General features: G+C 32.9%; 1 protein-coding gene across 2 annotated transcripts in view; it reads right to left on the bottom strand.

Annotated features, from left to right (window-relative positions):
• Window positions 1-26,385, bottom strand: part of LOC121119543 (A disintegrin and metalloproteinase with thrombospondin motifs 9) — a 201,683-nt gene that overhangs the window by 14,093 nt on the left and 161,205 nt on the right. For both annotated transcript variants that reach the window (XM_071889016.1, XM_040714241.2), the window contains 6 exons: window positions 10,888-11,379; window positions 8,878-9,233; window positions 8,656-8,820; window positions 7,463-7,648; window positions 5,698-5,943; window positions 1,993-2,301 (listed from right to left, as the gene is read on the bottom strand). In XM_071889016.1, the coding sequence (XP_071745117.1) occupies window positions 1,993-2,301; window positions 5,698-5,943; window positions 7,463-7,648; window positions 8,656-8,820; window positions 8,878-9,233; window positions 10,888-11,379 (1,754 nt within the window). The remainder of the gene's footprint in view (window positions 1-1,992; window positions 2,302-5,697; window positions 5,944-7,462; window positions 7,649-8,655; window positions 8,821-8,877; window positions 9,234-10,887; window positions 11,380-26,385) is intronic.

Raw genomic sequence — 26,385 nt, forward strand, 5'->3', positions numbered from 1 at the left:
AATAATTGATGAGATTACACGTGGTCTAAAGTATCCACGTGTACTCAAGAAAGACACTCATGATTTGTCGGGGAATTATACAGAAATTTATTTAAAATTGTGCCCGATACTTTCACCTTAAAGGATTTTGCCTAAAGCTATTTTACCTTAAGGACATTTTGCCGCAAGGATATTTTGCCTTAAAATATTTATAAATGAGGTTTATACGTCCTGATTGTTTATTTTTAATTGAAATTAATGTTATTTTTGAGCTTATTATAAATATGAAATGTGTATTTGTATAAAATGCATTAAATGGTTGTTTTCTGTTGCAATAATTATGGAGTTATACTCCTACCTCATATAATACTTATTTGTCAATCCAGCCTTTTTAAAAAATGAATAATCCATCATGTCAAATAATAACTAATATGGGAGTGGTGATTAGCACTTCTTCCATTCGAATCCTTGCCTTATTTGTCTATTTTTATTAAGTATTTTTTATCTGGTTTGAACTCATTACATGAGATTTCGATAATATGTATGTATTTAAATTTTGCAGCAAAATTTTATCATTATTTATTTATATTTTAAGGCAAAATGTCTCAGAAAAAATTGTTTATGGCAAGATGTCCTGAGCCTAAAGAGTTTTTAAGGCGTAATTACCTAGTTCTGTATATAATATCACCTTTCGGACTGAACACTAAAGTCCCGCCCATCCAGTTCAGTCTTGATCCGGTTCAGTTCAGTCCTAAAAATGATAAAGCTTAGTCCCTAAATACGTCACTCAACTTTATTTATTCCTTCATGAATCTGTTCTAGTAGTACTGAGAGTCTGAAGGACTCTCAGTCTTAAGGACCGTTCCCAAGGACTGAAAGGACCCGTCTTCAGAATGGACTGGACCGAATAAAGAAGGACTTTCATAATACTACATTTAAATGTACAAATACAAGTATTAAGGTTATTTTGTAAAGGTATTTAAGAAATTTATAAGGTTTTGCAAAGTATTTAAGTGACCCTACTATGAACAAACTTACTAACAATACTGCCTAACATTTCCCAGAGTTTTTAAGGGGTCAACAAACAGACAACCTTTACTCTAATAATTTAGATGATAGGTCCCCATCAAATCATCACTGTCAAGCTATGTTTTTCATAGGCACACTCACACGTAGTTCCTCAATACTTACACCTTCTATCCTCAAGAATAAATGAAGAACACTTAAGGCTTGAGATAAAAAAATAATATGAGTAGATGTGCCAGGGAGTACTTTAGTTCGTTGATCTAAAGTTACATTTATTTTTTAATTAACATAAAGTTCTCCCCATTTTTTTTTAACATGAGCTGACCTACACGCCTGCGATATTTAATTCATTTATACATATCTTTTTTTATACAATCCTATTCAAAAACTTTCTTTTCTCCTTCCGTTTTAGTATGACGCGCACGCTCGATTGTATTGTTATTTCTTAATATACTACAAAGTTAAACCATCATGTTATCGGGCTTGATAGAATTTTCAATCTGATGAATTGTACCGACTTCTGGGTAAGACAGACAGATTTTGACAAAACATACAACCACTTATAGTTTATGACGTCACTATTGCCAGAATTTTCAATCTGATGTATCGTACCAACTGCTGGGCAAGAATGTCAGATTTTGACAAAACATGCAACCACTCATATTCTATGACGTCAATATTAAAAGTGTGGTAGAAGTCAAACATCAGTTGTACACGCATTATGGTATAACGTTGTAATTCTATTCACCTTGGTATTCTACACTCAAAAAGGGCATACTTTCAACATGTATACATACATACAGACAGAAGAGACGTATACAGTAAATGTTAGTTTGTTTACGCCGTGTAATCTATGGTTATTTCATTGGAAAATAGTCAGGAAATCGATTCTTAAAACATTGGAATCGATTTTTAAGTTTTATGTCAAAAATTTATTCAGAATTACAAAGAATTTTGAATCGTTTCTGCCCTAAGTATAATCCTCACCTTTCCACATGAAACAGAGCAATCCGACCATTCTCCAACAATCCATTTTGCTTTACGTGTATCCAAGGGTAACCTTGTAACAGGTTTTTTACTTACACATCGATCTGAGCTTACATAGCTATTATAATAAGTATCAAAGCACAGGACTTTACGAGAGCGATACAACCATTCACCAGATATTCGCTGATTCTTTCCATGTGGAAAATAATCTTCATATTCCCCAGCTTCATGACCCCCTCCACGACAACCATGTCGAGAATTGCAATCCTTCCAAGGCCCGACCTTCCATCGGTATCGAGATTTCTTTTTCTATAAAAAAATATGAGCAAAATTAGTTTTTTATTATTATCTAAGATGGATTCATAATACAAAAACTAAATAAATAGTCTACCAATATATTATTGATATTCTTACATAATTTATAATTATTTTCAAAAACATAACTTTGTCTAATATTATTTACATATATTTATAATTAGGTTTTTTGTGTTATTCACTTGGATTCCAAAAAAAATCTGCTATTTACTAATAAATTGAAATTGATCTGAAAATTTCCAATTATTTGGGCTTTGATTAATATTTAACTATAACTTCATATTCCAATGATATACAGTAGATAAAATTAATATTTGATCCCTTGCTGATTTTTTAATTTGTCCCTTGACAAAGAAAATAACGGTCTATAATTTTGAAAGTAAGTTTATTTCAACAGTCAGTTAATTATCCTACTTTTTTTGTCCTTTATCGATTAAAAAAAATTGTACAAATCTACCCATTTTGAAGGATTTTCAGTATACATTACTTGGATATAATTCAAATAAAAGTGTCTATTATTGGCATAAATTAGTATTCCACATATTTTATTCATAAAAACATTAAATGGAGTTAAACCAAGATTAATCAGAAATTTGTGTTTTATGTTGTACAATATCAACTTTGAGGACTTGAGATGGCGTCTAAAAAAAAATTTCTGTAAATGGTTGGGAATTTGGAATTTTTTTTCGTAAAAAATTTATATGTAAATTTTTTTTTCAAAAAAATAATAATTATGATTAAAATTTCCAAAATTAAATTTTTCAAATTTTTTTCCAAAAAAATAAAATATTATAACATAAATATCAATGTATATAAATTCAGCCAGCCATAACACTTGTTCTGAGTAGCATTCTTCTACCCCCCTCTTTTACCTTTTGAAAAATGAGACCGAAAGAGGAGTTAACAATGCAACCACCTATTAAACAATGAAAAAAAAGAAAAGAAGAAGAATGTAGAGCATACCCAAAGAACAATTTTTCCTTTTCCTTCTCATTGCAAGTATTCCAACTCTATCTATAACTAACTACGCAGCCTCCATAAATCTACTTTTTAACCGAATTTACAATGTAAAACTGCTAAAGAAGAAAAAGTTGCATACATTATGAGGGCAATGATAATGTGACGTCATCTGTGGCATAATAAAAAGCGAAATCTTGCATGGGATAAAATTTATTAGTATGGACAGGAATTTACTCAAGTTATTAATATGCGCAGTTTTCGCTACTTTATTTTAAAGCTTTTGATACACTCCAATGTGCAGGTTTAACAATACACTCGCATGGGTACATTAAAATAAAATAAAAGAATGAATTATGACGCGTGACGAAGAGTAGTACTTTTAGTTTTCACACATTTGTAATTACAACTTTTATTAATGCAATCCTAGAAAAAAAAAACCACGCATAAATCCCTAAATATAAATCATCCTTAACTAAATGGTAACATATGTCGTAAAAACAATCTTGAACAGTAATAGAGAAAAGGAGAAAATCCTAATTTGCGTTTATTTCATGTATACAGGGTTGATCATTATCTAGTGGTACACATTTGATGATTTTCAATTCCTCTAGAGTAAAATTTTAACGAAAGGTTTTGTGAGGACATTTATTTATCAAAATCCTCATGAAATAGGGCTCGGCACAACTTTTATTCTACATATGAGCCCTGTGCGCTAATAATTACCTCAATACGAGGCCCCCATCCTTGCAGACTTTGAGTATGTAGTCAGACGTGAGCTTGGTCCTCTCTTTCTTTATAGAAACCTCTGGAGACTGGATACTCCTTTGTGGAGTAGTACACAACCTCTCCCCCAGACACGCATAGATATAGTATTTTGAGGGTTTCGTATCTACAAAGGAGGCTGACCACATGTTGATGTCCCGAAAGTCGGGAAAGTTGACTATCAGGAAGGACTGAGTCCTAACGGTGCGATGATACGGAATTCTGTCCCTTAACATTTCTCTAGCCCAAGGTAGCACTTTTTTATTCTGAAGTTGATGTAAGCATTTTGCATTTAGCCTTTTCTTCCCCTATACAGAAATGGGACGGTACACTTCGTGTGTGCATGCCATTGATTTTTTTGTTCTGAAGACATGTCTCACTGAAGCTGAGACATTGTCTGGATGTTCAGTTCTGATGTAGCGGCTGTTTTGCTTATTCACAGTGGCATCAAGGGTGAAAAAATTTTAATAAGAAAAGAGCAAACCTTAGCCCGAATTTTATTGGCATTGATAAATTTTTTGCTCTTTCCAACCGTCTCAGCTTGCTTTGTTCAGAGATAAGATGTATTCTTGTCCTCTTCCGTGATTTCGTACAAATGTCATTCCGGACGATTAATAATGAAATGTGTACCACTAGATAAGACCCTATACATACAACCCAATATTTAATAGACACTTTCGAGTAAATTAAATAATTATTATTCAAATTTTTGGAATGAGTTAAAATACTCAAAAATATTAGCTATAGTTTAGAATCTTTATTTTATTTTAGAGACATATAGTGGCCCAGATAAGGCCTTTCAAACCAAAAAAAAATGTAAATGTATTTTTATTGTGACGATCAATTTCGAATACATTAGGTGCAATTAAGCTTGGTAAGACTAATTTGAGGATAGAAATCGACGATAATTATTTGAAGAATACAAATACAATTAATTCCCAGAAAAAACTGGACACATCATGAATTTATAAAAAGTCCCCAGATGCTACGGACATGGTGTAAAAGGAGGACATGTCCAGGGAGGAGTACAGTTGTCAGTCTTTGTGTGGTGTAAAATAATAATTCTTGTTTAGGACTTAATTGAGTATATATATTTTTGAGCAATAGTGGTGATTCCCAATCGGGGCTCCATAGTGCATTTGTCTATTGATCAACCAAACTATCCAGGTTATAAAAAATTTATTTTTTAAATAAAACTCCATCAAAAAACTCTAAAAAATGATCTTTCCTAAAATAAACCATAAAAAAAAGTTAAAAAAAATCCTGAACCGAAATATTTCCCCAAAATATGCTCCAAAAAAAAAAAAAAAAAAAAAAAAAAAAAAAAAGAGAAAAAAAATTGGGAAGCATTGTGCTATAATATATATGAGAGTCTGAAGAGAAGGTAGAAGCGATACTAATGGAATTACTGAATTAAGACACTGATTAACATCAGCTGTCTTTTATATAATTTAAGAGGAATAAAAGGTATTATTGCTATAGATAGGAAAACTTTCAACATTTATGATATCATTGGTGCAGAGAAAATATTATTAAATTATATTTAAATACATATAAAATATATTTTATAATGTATTTAAAAAAAATTTTCACCAAAAGTGGTCGGGAATTCTTCCTTCAACGAGTGATATTAACACTATGACAATTTATCAAATATCTTTTTCTTACCTTGTTTTGTTTTTTCTTGGACTTTTTCTTGGGTTGAAGTGTTCTTGCTTCTTGAGAGGGGAAAACTGAGTTGTCTTGATCTCTATCCAACTCTTTACAGGGACCAGCATCACACTCATCCCCCGAAGTTGGCCTTGGATTGAGAGAGGAACAAAAAGAATCGGATATTCGACGATGTCCAGGGTCTCCACTTCGTTGACAATAAACTCTTCGATTTCTTGATCCCTTACCACATTTTTCTGAGCACTGAAAAAAGATTTTACATAAGCATGATTCATATTTTAAACGCTTAGAGATCTAAAAAGTGTCGAAATCCTCGCGAGATTACATTTGAAAAAAGTATATGTTAGTAATCTGCAAGATTTCTGTGCTCTTTTTAATTAATAATTTCTCCCTAGTTTTAAAATCTAAACGTATTACAGAGTAAAGAGCACTTGAATTTTTTATAGTGATTTCTAGTAATGAAAATCTTATGATTTTTGTAGCTCGCCCGTTCCTTTGGAATAGATAAAAAGGAAGAATACATTTTATTTTCCTCGACTGTTTCATTTGTACTAATTTCGTTTATATTCAAAACCTGATAGAATATTCGTGTGTGCTCAAAAAAGACGGAGAGTAACCCTGAGGATTTGATGCGGAATTATAATTGTAAATCCTTGTTGGACTCAGAGTAGAAATGAGGATCAACATCGGAGTAATTCTTGCCAATGTCCTACTTTATTTTCTTCTCCCCTCCCTCGTCACAGCTGATTTTTGTTGATCTAATGAAACGTCATAACATCTCAGCTGCTCTCCTCTATTTTTTTTCATTTGTCTTGGTTACCATGTTGATTTTTGGTGTCTTTTATTTAAGATGCCCAAAACACATACGATCACAAAGTTAGTCATCTCCATTGATGAAAATAATATAATCGACGGGTATGTTAAAAAAAACACCCCGAAAATTAACGTGGTCATCCGGACAATTTGAAGAATGCCTAAGAGGAGATGAGAGCAGCTTAGCTGTCATGCCGTTTCATCAAATTAGCTGTGAGCGGCTGTGAGATGAAGGAAATAAATACAAATCCCAATCCAGAGATACTTATACTTATATGTTCTCTCCTAAATAATTTAATAATAATGACAACAGGCTTGGAAATTTAAAAAAAGATACATTCAGGTATCACCTACAAAAAGCGGTACCCTCTTCCATTATAATATTATTTATATCTATGGTGATTTCTGTTAGCAGATATATCGTCTATTAAATTTTTTAACATATACTTTTCTTTTTGAATCAAACTCACGAGGATTTAGAATTTTTTTACAAATGTAACAATATGTATATTTAAGGACTGCAAGCCATGACCGAAAATTACTTTTTACCGCTTTAACGGCTTTATACGTCTTTAAATTAAAGTCACCGAATTAGCATTGCATTTTTAAAATAAGTGCTTGACCGATATGTATAGATATTTAGTCTAAGACCGTTGATTATTATAATTTAATTCTGCTTAAAGTAATGCATCATTTTTTTGGTCTCACTGTAAGAACAGATTTTCTTTCCTACCCATTTATTCAAGTTGTACAGATAATATGAAGCACTTGAAACTTCTTATGAGGTCTCGCATCAACTTTAAAAGAGATAAGTCACAATTCACATTTTTAAGGGACCTATCTTGAAGAATTTCTGCAATATCTACTGTGAATAATTATATACCGCCATTCCGCGAATATCCCTTCTACATAAGTAAGTGATACATCTATTACATTTCCCTCTCCCTACCTTTGACCAACTCCCAATGTACCAGGAGTAATTATTTAGTAGTTCATCGTCACATGCCTTCATTCGACAGGGCTCAATATGTTTAGGAATCTTTAAATGAACACAATAAGATTTATCTGATTTCTTGGAATGAACTTCACACCAATAAGGCCTTTGTTTGATCCCGTGTCCACATGAGACATTACACTGAAAAGAAAAATATTTTATTATGGATGGATGCACACACTAGACTTAGGGCTCTCCAGTCGGTCCTATGACTTTTTACTGTAAATGCCTATGAATGGTGTATGAAACCAAATATGATATATCTATTTAGATCATTGCATATATCTTGCTCAAAATATATATATTATTTTTACTTAGTCCTATAATCTATTCCATTATAAAACAAAATAATTTAAAAACATCGCGAGGGATCATTTTTACCTTTTTTAAGAACATACAAGTGGTGGGATTGGACTAGAGAGCCGTCCTAAATATGGACTGACATTACTACAAGTCAGAACCCATTTAAAAATTGATATTCCAGTTGAAGGACGTCAATTAAAAATCTCCTGTATAATTACTTACAAAATTTGTGAGCCCTGAGCTAGACATATGGAAACATACAGGAGCGGACGCAGGGGAAGAGCTGTAGGGGCTTTATCCGCACTTTAATTTAGGAATCTTTGATTCTTACTAGAAAATTTCATATTCATGAGCATTTTCATGAACGTTTAATTTAATTTTTTCCAAAAAATTTAATCGTCTGAGAATAGCTTTGGAGTTTTGAAATTTTTCTCCTTAAGATATGATATTTAATTTTTTTTTTCCAAAATTTTTATAATAGAAATTTTTTTCCAAAAAATTTAATTTTTTATGAACAGCTGTGGATTTTTGAAATTTTTTTCCAAAAATATTTACTTTTAGGAAATAGCTATGAATTTTTGATTTTTATTTCAAAAAGTTTAATATAATTTGATTTTAGAATTTTTTTTACAAAAAATTTAATTTTTTAAGAATACGATGGATTTTTGAAATGGTTTTCAAAATAATTTAATATTACAAATTTTTTTCCCAAAAATTTATTTTTCAGAACAATTCAATTTTTCAAATTTATATAAAAAATTGTAAGTTTAAAAAAAAAAAAAAAAATCAAAAAAAATACATATAAAATCCTGTGTACGCCCCTGATATGAGGCAACTCTACTTACGGAAGTCCATTCCCCAAACCGCCATTCAGGACACTTATCAATATTACATGCTCGTTTCAAGAGGGGTTTTTCCTTTTGACAGTGACTTTCGTCCAAGTGGTTGGAGTCTTCGTCCACACAAGTTGCATTTCTAGTTTGAAATCCTCCGTCACATGTTACACTACACTGGATGTATGTGATATGTTAGATGAAAATAAATGAGGATGAGGGGTAATTACTTACATCTGACCACTTTGAATACGTCCATTTCACACCTTCGCAGGGTCCCTCACAAGGCATTTCCTTTTCCGGCTTCTCAATCCCTTCATTACAGAACCAATCCGCCAGGACATGCGTAGTCTCGTCATCATTCATGACCCGCACGCAGACATGATTTAATTCTTGCTTCCCTCCATATCCACATTTGACAGAGCAGGGTGTTTTGGATTTGACAGCCCATTGAAGACGACAATGCTGATTACAATCCTTGGTCCGATTTTTAGGACGAGGTAAATGAGAGCAAAGAGTTTCATTCACTTCTCTTAGAGCAAATTCATTTGGATGTGAAACTAAGCAAACAGATGAGCTTCTTTGTTTGCCTTAGGGAGGAAAAAAAGTTAGAGAGATGATGGAAGCATAAATAAATCATTTCAGCAACAAATTAAATAAATTTATATTTTTTTGACAGGGCTATTACAAATAATGATAATTTATGATGGCTTTCAAAAATCCTACTCGGCTCATCACTCACAAGTACAAAAACAAGAGTTGATATCCATAAATACATATTAATTGGTGAATTTGTATATAGTGATAAGTTCCATTTATATTCCTCTATAAGTGAATTAGGGAAAAGTCAACCTTAATTACGCCTCTGTTACCAGCCCAAAAATTGAAATATCCTTGTAACTAATGACGCGTTTCATATTTTTTTTCTCCAACTTCCTTGTATACTCTTATTTGATTAAATAAAAGTATCGAACATCAACCCTTGGATGATCCACCCCACACAAACACCCTCTAGACCATTAGTTCTCAACAAGTATGTCACGGCAACAGTGGTACCAGAATGATTTATTTAGCAAAATGAACATGTATTCAATTCTGGATACTGGCTGACAGTCAATATCCCACTCTGTCAAAATGGGTAGTCAAATGTATTTTGCTTTGACCACCAAATATTTATGTGAGTGACTGTCACAAATTCAAAGACAAGGAACAAATTGATAACAACTTTCAATGTTACTCTGAGTGTGAGCCTCCGGCTTGATCTCATTACTTGCTATAAGCAAGCTTAACTGACATGATGATTGTAGCAGAATATTTTGGTCATTACAGCTGACTGTGGCACAAGACATAATATCTACAAACTAGTTTATAATTAATTGTATAAAAATGTTAGGTTCTTGATTATTTATTTGGCAAGGTGTGCCTGGGAAATAATTTGATAATGAGGAGGGAAACATTGAAAACCTCTGTCCTAGAAAACCAACTCTCGTTATGGGTTAGAAGTTACGGGATGAAGCAATGGACTGTGAATCAGATATTGGAGGAACCAAATCACCAGGGGTGTCCACAAGGGGTGGGCTGGAGGTACTGTTTCCCCCTTTACAAATTAAGGAAATTTTGCTTTTTACTAGAAAATTTTTCCCCCAAAAATTAACTTTTGCAAAATTTTTTCAAAAAAAATTAATTTTTCCTCGAAAAATTTCAATTTTTGGATTTAAAATAAATAAATCTTAAAACCAAGCCCTCCAAAAATATACTCCTGCAGACGCTCCTGTGTACATTATCTTCATTTCCATAGCGGAGTTGGAATTACAGATAATAATTTTTCTCAGGATATGTCTTCCCAGGCCCTTATTATATTTTTATGTGTTCTTATTCATTATCTACTCCTCCCAATTATGTACGCTTCAAATTAATTTCTTTGGCGTAAAAACAATTGAAATACCAAGACGTTATTCTTTTTGAAACAACACTTAAAATAAGGTAGTTTTGAACAATTAAACTGTATTTTCTCAAAATTGGATGATTATAAATCAAATATAAGCTAATATTTGAAATCACCCTAAAATTTTGAAAAACAAAATGAAAGAATCATATCTGTTATTGACTTTGTCCATACTCAAAAGTTGGCCCAAAGCTCTCAAAAGGGTAAAAACTTTCAAAAATTATCCTAACCCAGATAACAGTCTATTTTTAATCAGACATAAATGTAACCGTAACCAGAATACAAAATATAATATTTACCTTGACAGGCTTTATCGCAGTGTGACCATCGTGAGGAGAGCTCCCACTTGTAGGATGGAAGGTCTTCTCCATCTTTTCCTGTTTTAGGCTTTGATATAACATAGGAATAGGATACTTTAGGTGGATGCAAGTCTCCCACCATGAGGATCTCTACTCCCAAATCCCTTTTCAAAGGTAAATTGAAAGAAGAAATGGTCTCCAAAGGAGCATTGGAGCCTGAATATTCCAGAGTAATCCCTCCATATGCTATACTCTTACGAAACATGCTCATGACAAAGTCCCCATTCAGGAGATAATGCTCTGTAAAGGGTTGCCTTAGAGCTATATATGAGTCATCCTTATTATGTTGCCACAATGACTCTTGGCGTATTCGAATGTTCGTCGCTCCTGCAGGGATTGTGGTCACAGATTTATAACCATAATGGGACTTATCATAGACGCCAGATTCCTGAACACAAGTCTCATTATTTCCACCGCAAATACCACACCAGTCTGAAAAGAAAAGAAAGTGGATCCATAAAAAAATAGGAATATTTATTATGTCATTGTAAAATTACACCTTAGATAAATTATATTGCTAAGAGCCAACCCAAAAAGTAAAAATATTACGCTATGAAATAAAATTCAGGTCTTGGAACGCCTGTCGGCTAAAACTCAAATATACGATTACTATTTAATTCATACAAGCCTCATATGGGTCTTTTTATACAAAAATCATATAAAAAGGGCATTTGTCGTCAAAAAATTGATTGATTTTTCCCCTTTTATTTTTCATATAGAATATTTAATAAAATTGCAATGTAAGGTTGCGTAGAAATGTTTCAAAATTAAATATAATTAAGTCGAATAGGTATTTGACCAATTTTAATAAGGAATGCATATTTTAGAAAGAAGAAAAGTTCAAAAGTTAAATATAAATTACGTACATCTAATCAATAAATTATATTCAAAGACATTGAATATATGTAACACATTTAAATTGGAGATAACTTTCCTCCCTTATAAAAATTAGTCAAATAATTGACGTAATTATTATTGTTGGGTTTCAGTCTGAGACCGTTATATTTTTTGTTGGACCGAATTAGTTCCATCCAACAAAAAAGCTCGGTCTGATCTGGTATCATACAAAAATTCGGTCTAGTTCGGTCAAAAAAAAAAAAAAAAAATCGCTTACGACCGATTTTAGAGATAAATTGTTTATAACATGACATCATATGTTTTTCCAAGAACAATGACGTTATACGAAGTTTAAACAGAGATAACTCTGATTAATTTGGATCTAGCCGTCTGTTATATCTACACAGTTTTTTTCTAGAACTTATACACTGTACTTTTGGGATTAAAAAAAAAAAATGAATTATAGTTGATCTAGAAAAAAATAATCTCTCATAATATGAGACGGAATCAAAATCGGTTCTACAATGAGAAAACGAAAAAAATATCTAAATCAGTCTAGAAAAAATCGCTTAAGACCAAACCGAAAAAAAAAATTGGTGCTCGACGGAGTCTCAACACAAGTAATTATATTGAATTTCGAAATTTTTTCACGCAATCTTTCATTCCTTATTTTTAAAATATTATATAAAAAAATTAAAAGTTAAACTGAAAAAATCAGTTAAAATCGAATCTTTTTTTGACACAAACCCTTTGAAGTTGTAATATAAAGTTTATTCTTTAGTTTTAGCTATAATATAAAGCAATTCAAATTAACTTTATGTTTACATATATACTGGTTTTAAAAAATTTTCAACATTGAAATAGTTAATTGATTGTCTACATTTCGGAAATAAAGCTGTATAACGATGTAACAACATATTTTTTATATATTTTAGGGTGGTCAGATATATAATAAAGCTAGACGGATAGATCCAAAATTTGAGTATGGCCATTTGCCTTAATATTAATGAAAAAAAGAGGTTTTATCATTATAAAACCTCTTTCAATATGGCTGACATCAACAATGCTGACGTTACGTAAAAATGCTCCATACATTCAAGAAGCTATATTATGCAAATTGTATATACATTGATAATGTATGTAAGCATGATAGAAGTGGCAGAAGGCAGTTGTCTAGTGCCAGTAGTCGTAGACAGAAACACGCATATCAAACGATGATTTATGAACACCGAGAAGAAGGTGGTAGCCTTCGCTTTTGGAAAACAAGAAGAAGAAAAATAAATAAGTATTTAAAATTTATGTTTAGACAATAAATTACAAAACGAATGCCTCCTAACCATTAATAATATCAATAATCATTAAGATACCAATCTCCATTTTGGGAGTTTAACATGTATGTATGTATGTATATGCAGTGTTGTGTAGGCCCTTATTCGGACAGAATACTGCACTTCCATACCATTCATTCTCGGTCTAGTCCAGTTTAGTAAGTCAATGTATAAAATTCAGTCCTTGATGACGTCATTTAAATTTAATCAATTCTAGTACTGACGGTACGAACTGAACTAGACCTAAAAAATAAGGACTGACACAAGACTTTCTGTCATAATAAAACAAAGCTTGTCTTTCCGTATGTATGAATGTAAGAGAAAAAGTCACCGGATGGGCAGTGCACCCTATATTGTACAGGCTGTACTGTATATAGTGATTAAATATTAAATAACGAATAGTTATGTGGTTGTATTAAGGAAATATCGCAGGCGTATGCACATAACATTGAATATTACACAGGGTGAGCTGAATATAGTGATCCCTGATGTATATTGTATACATATTCTTGATATCAGAAATAATAATGTACTCGTATTGATCAAGGTTAATAGAAATATAAGGTTATACAATCATGTAATCGGGCTCACTAATTTGATGTAAAGACACATAGAATACGTCATATAGAATAACAAAGGCACTCTAAGAGTAACAATCAAGGAAGGCCATATGTTGCTACTATTAGTAATATTTATTCTCTAGGATGTCAATATTAAAAAGCGTGGTAGTAGTCAAGCATCAATCAGAAAAGCCTTTTGGTATAACCTTGTATTTCTATTAATCTTGGTATTGATAAAATATTGCATGCGTGTGCAGATAAAAAGAGCACAGTTTCGGTTTGTTTTTATTATGGGTTTCTTATGTATATCATCATTGATGTGCGTATATGTTAAGATTTGAATGAAATATAAATGCTAGTACTATGTCAAAATGATTTTTGTTCGTTTTTATCAATGAGCGCTCTAAAGACTAAAGTACTCATCCGTCATCCGAATATTTTTTTTTTTTTTCACGGATTCTGGCAATGATTTCAGTCTTGAGCAGAGAATACGTCATATGAATTGATATAAGTATTATTTGTATACAGTAGTTACGAGTGAGTGTGCGTATGAAAAATAAAGAGTCACACTGAGGATTTCTTGGAGAGTTACCTTCTATATTATCGAAGAAAATTTTGTCTTTTAGTCGACGCCTAATTAATCCGGACAATGCTGTGAACTAAGACTATTAAGTAATAAATCTGTATTGTGTGAATCTCGGTCCGAGACTGATTTATCCACCGGTTTGGTCTTAAGTGATCTTTTTTAGATGGATTTGGATATATATTTGTGTCCAGACGGCCATCTCTGACACTATACCGAAAAATAATCGTTTCCAATACGTGGATCGATTTTTTAAGCCTCTATCATTGGTTCTTAAATTATTAGTTGTACAAATAGGATTGATGCAACTCATATGACTTCTATCGAAATTCCATCTATAGAATCGGTTCAGACCGAATTTTAAATGAAATCAATCTCGACAGGATTTTTGCTTAAGACGGGTCTCAATATATCACATTGTTACCTTCCTTTTGGCACGCAACCTTTCATACGAAAAGAAACTGAAAAAAGGAAAATCAGTTGGTATTTGGCCAATTGTGAGCTAGTTCTTTCCAATAATGGAATTAGTATTCAATAATTATTCAGAACTTAACAAGAGCTGTTTGTAATTCAACCAATCAACGTGCAGTATATTGATTAGGGGAAATAAGCAAAAACATCGACAGTTTGACAACAAAATACGCAAATATTTAGTATTAGTGAATTTTTTCGGTCTTTCTTATTTATTTTATATCTAATAGGTTTAGTAACCGTCGTCAATATAGATGCTCCGTATATATGTATAAAAAAAGATTCATATGAAAGTCAGCCTGGATTCTCCTTGTGTAAAATAAAGTATATATATATATAGTCCATATCCTCATATATCACAGTCTCAATCTATGGTCGTCAGATTTTCTCCCTACTCCAGATATGCAACACATTTAACTTCATATAAAAGTATTGTGGTAATGTTCAACATTTTGAAACACAACTGACGTCCTCAATAATTCATTTGTAGAATCAGTTTAGACCAAATTTTAAATAACACAGATTTTTCTGTAAGACCAAGTATAGAGATAATTTTTCTTCAGGATCGATCTAGTCCAAATTTTTCTTCGAGACCGGTCTAAATTTTTTAGAACAAAACACATATGAAGTTATTTTGCTAATGTTTTGAATGATTTTGAAACACAACTGACATCGTCGTCAATTCATCTATACATTCGGTATATACAAAATTTTATAGAAGACCGATCCATATAGATTTTTTCTTTGCAACCAATCTAGACTGATGTTTTCTTTGAGACCAGTCTTGACCCAACTTCTTTTAAGACCCAAATTAGTTTGGTCCAATAATAATTACATATAAGGGTACCATATAGGATTAAGTTTCATTAGTCAAATAAAGAGTTTAAACAGTAAGTTAAGAAACCTTTTGCAACTGAAGGAAGACTTGTGATTTTTAAAGCATTATTTTCAAGACACATCCTCCCAAATAAATATGTAAGGACCCTAACATGTTTATACAACAAATAATATACTGGGCTGCAAATATGGCTTGTGCTACTGTCAGCTGTAAGACGCTTGGGCTTGCCTCTGGTAAATAATAAGATCAAGACAGAGTAGGATGGATTAGAGGCTGACAAGCGGAGTGGCAGTCAATTTAACTTTTAACTTATTCATTGCCTTAGATTTTGTGATGGTAGCAATGAAAAACCCTGACATGACAGCCGTATCCAGAATGAGGTTATCATGATTGGGTAAAAGTGACAGCACTGTTGGGTTAGAAACGTCAGCAGCGGCTCCCCGAAAACTCATTCTTAAGTAATTTCTCATACGTGTATATATTCTTATGGACATTTAATTTAGTATGTGGGTGTTGTGATTATATTGCATGTTAAGGGTCAAGATTTGTGAATGCTCGGGAAAAAGCGAGTTGCACAGTCAGGCTGTCGCCTGATGCGTTGGAATATGCATCATCAAGTGAATGTTTTCAGCTCTAAGCTTGCACACAGAATTCCCCTCCACTCTTCCCCCCTGAGGTGCAGTATACAAACCAAGCGTAAAAAGATGTGACCCTGATACAAGTCGGCGTTTTTGAGTATGGTTGAGACCAAAATCAAATGGTTAAACCACCTGATTGCCCTTGAATTGGATTTGCGCCACCCCATTTCAAAAGTGGAACCGAACATTGAGGCACTCGTCAAGGCAAAACAAATACAAAAGTCTCATTAACTTGTATGAGTCTAGTGTTGCATTTTTTGTCTGTTCATTATAAATGACCAAATAAATGGAGGAAAAAACATAACGAATCTTTTCATATGTATTTTATATCCATGGGATAATTATTAGACATATATGGAAAAAAAAACAAGGTTCCTAACTGTACTAGTTAAAATCAAATTTGTCAAAGACGGATGCTGTTGTGAGAAATGGAGAGTTGGCTCAGTAAAAGGTGGGGAATCATTGGAAAAAGGTTAAAAAACCCTACTCTAAACTAGAGTAAAAATTATTGTGTATCTCAACTTATCCAAGAATATTGAATACAATCCCTGTAATTGACTGAAATGATATATCTATCTTAGAAATATTGGGATTTTATGATATTGAATATTTTTACTATTCTTGATTTTTGTTTAAGATGGTTTTTATTTAAACACAGTGTACATATATGAATTGCCTCCACCACCTACTCTTTTGCATCTCAACACATACTCCATAAATCAATGTTACTCAAAGCTGAGCAAATATTAAATAAAATTATCTAGTTTAAAATATGAAGAATATATTTTGTCTACTTATTAGATAAATGCGTAAGTACATTTTGCTAATCTACAAGGTCATTTTTGTTAATTCACATAATAACATATGAACTCTGCTTCCTAGAATCTCACCCTCAGCAAATTTACAGTATACAGAAAATAACATAAATAAAATTCTTTCATTTGACATTTTTATATATTTATTAGTACCCTTAGATCCAATTCATTTATTTGTATATGTTATAGACAATATGGAAAAAAGAGAATTTTGCATAATGCCTGTGCAATGCGAAAGATGTCAGTTAGAGCGGGCAATATGCTAAATGTCCGGTTACAGAAGTGGAGCATGAGGGTAATTAACCACAACCAAAGTCTCATATACCTTTACAGTACATATGAAGTATAATACCAAAAAAAAGGGTAAGCCCCTTGAGTTGTGCCCAAGGAGTTGCCCAAGGAAACGGCGGCAGAGGTTTTGACCCAGGTTATGCACCAGCAGTTCACTTGCACAACCCCTAGACCGGGGATGTACTATAGGATATTAGAAGGATACCTTAATGCTAAAGGAAGTGGTGGCGGTGGGTAATTACCCACCTTGTGGACAAGCAGTCACTTGCATAACCCGTGGACCGGGTGTATTATAATAGAAGGTATTATTGATATTTAAGATAGTAGCGGCGATAGGTTTTTATACTCCTTAGAGCATAACCTGTTGAACAAGGTATATTTTGCAAAATAAAATGAGGTCACGAATGGCAATTTCTTATCATACAAAAGTTTGATTGTCCGAATACAATATAATTTACAATGAAAGTGCAGACGATTATTAAACTGCTTGCAATGAAATTAAATGAATTGTTTAGTAATCCAATTACCTACAATCATTTTACCTGACAATGTAAATGAACGTAAAATGACCACTCTATTGGAAATTTTGCACATTGTCTGCTCTAACAAGCATTTTGCACATTGCCCATACCATATATACAAATAAGATGACTATTTTGTCCTATTGATTTATGCGGAGCTGATTGGTAGTTCTGGTACGATTAACCATTGCTCATTATGTATAGTCATTTATGTTTGTATTGGTGCTTTAAAAGGTTTGAGGAAATGTCACTCATGACTCATAAGCATCAATAATTTCGTACAGAGCGTTGTTTGAGTCTTCTTAATTCCTTTTTTATTAACTTCTGTCCAGCCCACTTTTAGATCACCAAAAAAATTATATGGCTTATTTAGTGCACATAGCTAGAGTTGATAAATTTAGTATTGGATCCCTAATCGATTTTGTAAGTTTGCCAACAGACAAAGGAAAGGAAGGTCTATAATTGTAATGGTAGGTTTATTTTTACAGTAGGAGACAGAATATAAACAAAACTAAAAAATGTGTTTGGGGGAAGAAAGGTGCTAAGTAAATGGGTTTTCACTACAACACTTGGGGAAAAAACGACCCTCTATACATTTTTTTCCTTTGACATTAAGAAACTCCATTAATATATATTTCATCAGGGAGCGATATACACTTTATCAGTGATTGCAAATTATACAAGTGTATTATCAAAATAACCGTTAATTTTCATCGCAAAAATCATTTTCATTGATAAATCTAAATTTTTGCTTAATGCCTTTGTTACTAAGGAAAATAAGCCTTATTAGTCAGGCAGCAATCCACAAGTCCTTTACGAGACATAATTTCATCCCGAAAGAATTACTGTTTGGTATGGACTTCATGCTGGAGAGATCCTTCGGCTATTTTTTTGTTGATGATGATAATCACCAGGTTATTGTATATGGAAATCGCTATCGCACCATGATAACTGATTTTTTTTTTTTGCCACCAATTGTGAGGTATTGAATTGTAAAACAGTTGAATTCAACAGAACGATACCACTTGTCATACAAAAAACGGTACAATCGATTTATTGCAAATAAAATTTGGTGATGGCGTTATTTCGGGAAATGGACCAGTTGATTGTCTGCTTCGATCGTGCGATTTAACGCCTTTATATTATTTTCCATGAGGTAACATGAAGAAGTCATTGGTATACACTAATACGCTGGCGACCTTAAAAGAGCTCAAATGCAAATATCGGACAATTTACTGGAAAAAGTAGTGGAAAGTTGGGTTAGGTAAATGTAAACTTGTTTATGTAAACGTACTCGTGGTAAAATAACTTTGTAAAAATATAGGTACAAATGTTTGTGTTTTATTTATAAAAAAAGTTGTAGCGTTCTAAATGAAAAATCCTATATAATCTCAAGAAGACTATCCCCACCATTTTCAAGCAAGGAGGTGGAAAAATTACGTTTTAAGGGTAGTTACTGCTAAGGGACGACTTCACCAGATCAAAAGGAGGATGGATGGGACCAAGTACCAAGAAATCTCGAGCGACGCCCTCCTTCTTTCGGGAAAGGGCACTGAAAAGGGGTTGTGTTATAGGATCTGTAATACCACTGGGGCCGGCCTGGGCTTGGCAGCAGGACTCTGCACCCTGCCATGTGTCTAACTAGTCTCTTTCCTGGCTTGAGGAAAACTACTACGGCCTTGTGACCAAGGACCGATGGATTATTTTGTCTGGGGATATCTTGAAGCAGACTAACAAGTTATTTTTTTGGTACATAAACCCGAGAGACGGTTTGGATTTCCTCTTCGAGTCCTGTATAACTATTGTTTACACGGGTCTCTTTTTGAAATAAACACAGAAATATAGTGTATTTTCCTTTTAGGTGTTTTCATTAATTTTCATAAGTTGACTCTTGTATGATTTAAAGCAGCTGACTATTAGAAACTCAAAAAAGGTATTACATAAGATTTTAAAATTAATTTATATCAAACATTGACCCACTTTTAGAATTTATGTCATTTTATACTCAGTCATTTAATAGTTATTTTGATAAAGTTATCAATACAATCATCCTATGTGATAATTAATTATTATTCGTTGAATAATAATATTTTTAATAATTATTCTGCAAATAAAAAAACATAAAAACAGTTGGCAATAAATGATTGTTGGGAATTGTTCATAGTTTAAGAATGGTTAATTATAATTCAATCAATTAAGCTTCAGAACACTTGTAAGAAGAAAAGAACAGAAACATCGACAATCAACAACCAAATACACTCTATATTAGCAAAGGAAAGATCGTATACAAAGCAAATTTGTATGTTAGTGAAGTTACGCCGCGCTGAGAGTACGTGATCAAACTTATTTATTTATTAAAAGAAGGGATTTTTAATTAATTTATTTATATGTAGGTATGTGATATGATTCTCTAATACATACAGGGTGCACAAGCTATCTTTGCCGCCACTTAGGGAATTCTTTTGGACAAACCCAGACAGTTAGTAGGCTAATGTTTTTGTAAGATGGCTTGTTCAAACCTGTACGAGTTTGAAAATAATGGAATCAATTGGCAATTTCTTTGTTGAATCCTCCTTGGAATCCGCGCTCAGAACGCCAACGTAACAATTACTCAGACTCTGGTAAATACCCTGGATCGACATGGTTGCCAATGGTAGGGCTTACATGTGGCAGCAGGGCTCAGTTCCATGTCCCACCTAAAAAAATAAATAAAAAAACAAGTCTCAAAGTGTTGTAAGACAATTTTGACGACTCCATCTTGCCGAACTTTTGGCCTCCAAACTCGCCGAATATGATAATTTATTTTTAGTGTGGGGTGCAATCGAACAAAAAACCAACTGAATCCCCTTTAACGACAAAGACGAACTTTTAAGTCGGATCTAGAAGGAGTTCAAGGATTTACCATTGGACTATGTGGCGAATATCTGCTCGCGCTTATGCCCAAGCATAGTGTCTATAATTGAGACTGGAGGGGATTTTATTGATTAAAATAAATTAGAATCTTTTATTCATATCATTTCTGTTTTATTTTTTTAAATCTAATAACTATTAGGAAAGAAAATTGCGTTTAACAAAAAAATCCTTTTCGTGACACAGACAGCTTGCACACCCTGTAGTGTACACTCATAGTAAATAAATTTGAATATTAGAACGAGTGACGCATCGTTTTTAAATTTATTTATTATGAGGTCTGGTATTCTAATGAAAATTATAATTATAATTAATTTTTTAATGGGAATGCATAAAAAAATGAGTATCTATAATATTTATATGAGTAGGTGCTCGTGTTGGGACGGGTCTGAAAATTCTAGACCGGTCTGAGACCGTTATGATTTTTTGTGAACCAAATTAATTCAGTAATTTAAAGAAGCTAAGTATAGACAGGTATAAAAAAAAATTCAAATTTATTTAAAATTCGATCTAGACAGAGTGGGGACCCTAAACTTGCAGTAGAATGACTAAATTACAAAAGAACGTAATTTTTATTGAATCAGGAAAATACTTCTCAAAATCAATTTTTCATATGTTTATTTGATATAACTCCGTCCACAATCTCTAACAGGCACCACACGGCGGTGCACAAATTGGTAGCTTTTCACGATGAAGACCATGTACATGATGACAGATCGGAGTGAATACCTATTTTGGATGAAAGATGCGACATATATTCTTCTCCAAGACACTTCTAATTGCAAAGTCCAGGGGTTAAGGTCAGGACTGGAGGAGGGTCACCTGAAGTCATCCATATTGTTTTAACAGAAGTTTTGTTTCTTCTTGGCCCTTTCAACCCCATTCCCATCCTTAAAGGACTTCTAAATCTTGTAAGCAGTCCAGAAAGTGATACCAATGGTCTCTAGAGCCTTCTTGCATTGACACCGGTACGGAGGGGATCGCACATGCATTGCCTTTTTTTGTTGTTGCCCAGGGATCTTTACACTTAGAGACATACAAAACCTTCTCAGCATGGGCCATTTTTTTAAACAAATAGTTTAAACAACAAACTATAGACTATCACACCACCTTGCGGATAATATATACATTTGTTAGTTTTTCTAAGTCCTTTCGCCACTTCAGCTATATGATAATGTTAAAAATTGACGCACTATCATTTGAGTCGAACCAAGTCCATCATCATGGTTCGAGTCGACACAACACTATATAGTTTCAAAGAGACTGTTGTTATTTAGAGTGAAAAAACAACAACAACAACGACGACAACCCACGGATTTAAGAGGGCAATTTAACATCGATTGAAATAGATCTTTGATCAGGATTTTGCAACATATATATATATATATATTTATTTTGCAGTTAGCTATTCAACCTTCCCCACCTCCTCAGTTTGCTCTTATTGCATAAAATAAATTAATTTCCCTAATAACAATAACAATCTGTATACAATAGGGTGGTCCTTAAGTTCTAAACTTTCGGAATGTTGGGCTCTTAAGAGTTTTTAAATGTGTTTTTTTGTTTGTGAATACAATATGCAAACTCTTAGCAGCGTTGAAAAATATTAAGAGGTAGCTCGACAATACTAAAGAAATGAAATAGTACGCTTTTGTAGACGAAAGGATGTTTTTATTTCCCAAAAATCATCAAAATTTTACCTTTTTAGTGTATCAAACTAAAAAATATACGTCCGTGCGAACTAAATAATTTACGGATTTTTACCCGCAATATAAACTGGTAGATCAATAAAAAAAAAACTATTATAAAACAAATTTCTTTATCAAACCAAGGGCAACTCTCATGGAAGCCAAAAAAAAATGTATGTCAGTGCTTCTTGAGGCGGTAATGAGTTACTTTTAGGGCCTCATTACCAAGATTCAAAAGTTGAAGGACGACAAAAGATTCTTGAGAGGTAGACCCCGCTTACAAGGCCAAAGAAACTCAAAAGTGGTATGAAAACAACTCCTTGAATTTCAGGCCCTGGTAAATGTGGCCTCCGTCTTGACCATGGGATCTGGAACGTCATCAAGTGAAAGATCTTTGCTACCTCTCATGCCAGTTTGTATCCCTTAAAGGCCTCCACAGAGAAGAAGTGGGCTGACATGTCGTAGGAATACGCAAAGAAGACCTGAAGCAAACGAAGGCATTTTTTATCTAAGGCATAATATTGTGCCTTTAGATGTATATCATATACCAATACAGTATAAAGAAGAAAAAAAAAGGATTATAATATACAGGGATCACTGTATAATACGAATGAAATCCTGCAGGCGTTTAGTTCAACTCATATTAAAAAAGAAGAAAAAAGGAAGTACTTTATAAAGATCTATTTGTACTACCCCTAGGAATATTTTGAGACCCTGAGACGTCAACATTTGGAAAATGAACATATTTAGCTCCACCTTAATATATGTGCAATGTATATAACAGGTAATTTTAACTTCCTCTTTCCCTCTATAACAAACAAACAAACAAATGATTAACAACTTCTTCAATGTAATAAAAAAAGAGAAAAGAAATGCACCATGCGTCGTCGTTCCTGCATTTTCATTTGCCTGAATTTATACTACTTATATGCATGCTCACTATACATTTCTTTAATAATAGGGGCAATGTATGACTGTATGATAAACAAATCTTCTAATTTAATATTGTTTATATGATACATCAACGCCATTGCCGTAATAAATACGAGCCTTGAATTATATACGTGAGGGGTAAAGATAGAACAGATTCACATTATCTCAGAAATGGAACGGTTCGGACACGAACTTTCGGATCCGAAACAAAAATGAAACGGATACTTATCTCAAATTTTATAAATATTTTGACCTAAATGAAATAGCATCCGGATTAAGGCTACATTTTTCTTGTAAAAGTTTACCCTATTTATACTTTATTAAAAGGTTCATCATTATACCTCAACCACTGTAGGAGCAGAGCAACAACAAACTAGAAGCTTTATGATTTTATCAAGACAAGTATTAAGCACAAAATTGCATCAAAGTCTATTTTTAAACTAAAATCGATGATAGCAGGTGCAAGGCTCGGAAAGAAGGCTCTTTAGGGATCAAGGGTATGCACAGCTCTTCACGAATTTGTTTATATAAATACTGTATTTGAAAATTTATTGTTTGTTTATTTTAGAGAATAGTTGGATAATTTTATGTGCTTAATTATATATTAATGTTTTCTTAGATCGTGTTTTATGAGCCCTCGAAGAGGAGATAAATTATTTGTCTATTCTTTAATTGAGAAAAAGAAAACAATAATTAATCAAAAAGTAATCAATAATCAACAAAGAACAGTTGGCAACAAGAAAAATAGAGAAGACTAGCTATCACATGTGTTTTTTTTTCTTCAAATATTTCATTTCTCGTTTGCCAGTAGAGTACAGGAGTGGACACAAAAGTTGAACGTGAAGGAACAAGCTAAGAAACAAATTGACAGCTGGCAAAAAAAAAGAAGAAGATAACTTTGTGCAGTAGATTCAAAATGATAAATTATTCTAAAGTTTGATTGTAAAGATTCGTTCTAATTCTAGTGATTAATGATAGATTATTATTTTCCTAAAATATCTTCATCAATTTGTGTTTATGCATTTCATTCAAAGTGTTATCAAAGGAAGATTTTTGGTGCAAATATCTTGTACGATAATTATATATATAGATTTAATGTGCTACAAAATTTATCAGTTTAGTTTTGGAACATTATTGCACTATATATTCAAATAATATGACTGGCCAGTATGTGTTTAAAAGAAACCGAAAAATGACATACAGGGGAAAAATCTATGGACCCCCGCTTTTAAACTTTTACTAAAATCTCTATAACTCTCTTCAAAATAAAATAATAAACTTGAAATTTGGTATAATTAATCTTTTATTAATGTACATAAAAATATCAACGGATAAAATTCCCACCAGTTGCTGCAATGGCATCCTCCAGGCGGGGCCGCACGCGGGAGCAGACCTTGACGATGTCCTTCATGGGGATGTGGCTGAATACTTCCATGATAGAGGGGATGAGGGAGACCATGGTGTTGTGAGGGTGACGATTAGTATCCCTTTCAGCCACGCTCCACACATAAAAGTTCAAGGGGTTGAGGTTGGGGCTGCTAGGGGGCTAGATCTCCTTCTCCCTGAAGTGAAGAAGGTTCTGCCTGCATCATTCCTGGATCCTGTTTGCATTGTGGGGTGATACCCCCATACTGTTGGAAGATGTAAGGTTTTCCATCGGCCACCTCATCCGTCCAACGTTTATCATCACATTGATGAACCTGCCAGGGTACTCCTTGATGAGATTCTGTCTGGAGTTAACAATATCAACATCATGAGTATTAGAACGACGCCTGTGAATGTTTCTTTTCATGTCAAACTCTTTAAGGTCTCATAATATTGATTATAAATGCGCCTGAAGTTCTTCAAAGTGGTGTAGGACAAGTTGCTGAACTGGGCAATCTCCTTGCTGGTCCTTTGTGCGCGAAATGCACACACCATGGCTCCACGAATCCCCTCCTCCATATTCTCGTTCATAGTTGAACGTTCTTTTTCCTTTTAATTATGTAGCTACTGTAAACAGACTATCAGCTGATTAACATAGCTAGCCAGTCTTGCCTTATTCATGGATAGATATTGCACTTTTAAAAACAGAGAGTCAATAACTTTTCACCATCTACAGTAAAATGAATGATCGTACTTGTATATAACTTTATGATTTCTATAAAACCGAAAAGGTTGCGAGAATACTTTCTGGGAATTATATTTATAAATACGTGACAATTTTTTTTTTTAAAAAGGTGGTCACTTTTGGCAGGAATTATATTCTTGAGCAGTGGCGTCGCTACCACCTTTTTTAGGGGCCTCAAGTCCCTATTTTTTTAAAGCGTAAATATATGTACTTATAATAAACCTACTACTATTACGTTGTTAATAAATTTTTTGGGGACTCTTCCCCCCAATCATGAAAGCAAGCTACGCTACTGGTAAGGAGTGGGATTGTAACTTCCATGGATTTTTGATAAGTAAAAAACGAAACCAAAAAATTAGGATGGTAATTATAAAAATTATTTGAATAACATTTTGGAGAAGAGCAGCTTAGCTGTCATGACGTTTTATTCAATTAGTTGCAAGGTGCTACGAGATGATGGAAATAAGCACAAATTCCATCCCGTATCTAGGTAGGTGGTTATATGTATAAATTAAACCAATGCCGATCCTCAATTCTATTTCCGAGTACAATAAGATATTATTTATACTTATAACTCCGCAACAAATCCTCAGTTTTAATCTTCATTTTTCCCACAATAGGGACAACTAAATAAGAAATTATTCTCCTTTTAACAAGAAAATGATAAGAGTTTGGAAAATAAAGAACAGTTGCAATTACAAAAAGTACACAATCTTACATTGTCATATTTTTTAAACATAAAATTATTACAAATTTTTGGTGTTGACTATTTATAGTTCATCCTAAGAATTGTTTCTCACATATTATTCCATTAGGAACAAAGTCCCAAATTATAAAAATATATATTAATCATATCATATACTAGAGGGGCTTAACAAAGACCATATGAGACATTGACCTGCTTAACAATAATATATT

This window comes from Lepeophtheirus salmonis, chromosome 6, assembly GCF_016086655.4.
Source record: "Lepeophtheirus salmonis chromosome 6, UVic_Lsal_1.4, whole genome shotgun sequence".
Taxonomy (NCBI): domain Eukaryota; kingdom Metazoa; phylum Arthropoda; class Copepoda; order Siphonostomatoida; family Caligidae; genus Lepeophtheirus; species Lepeophtheirus salmonis.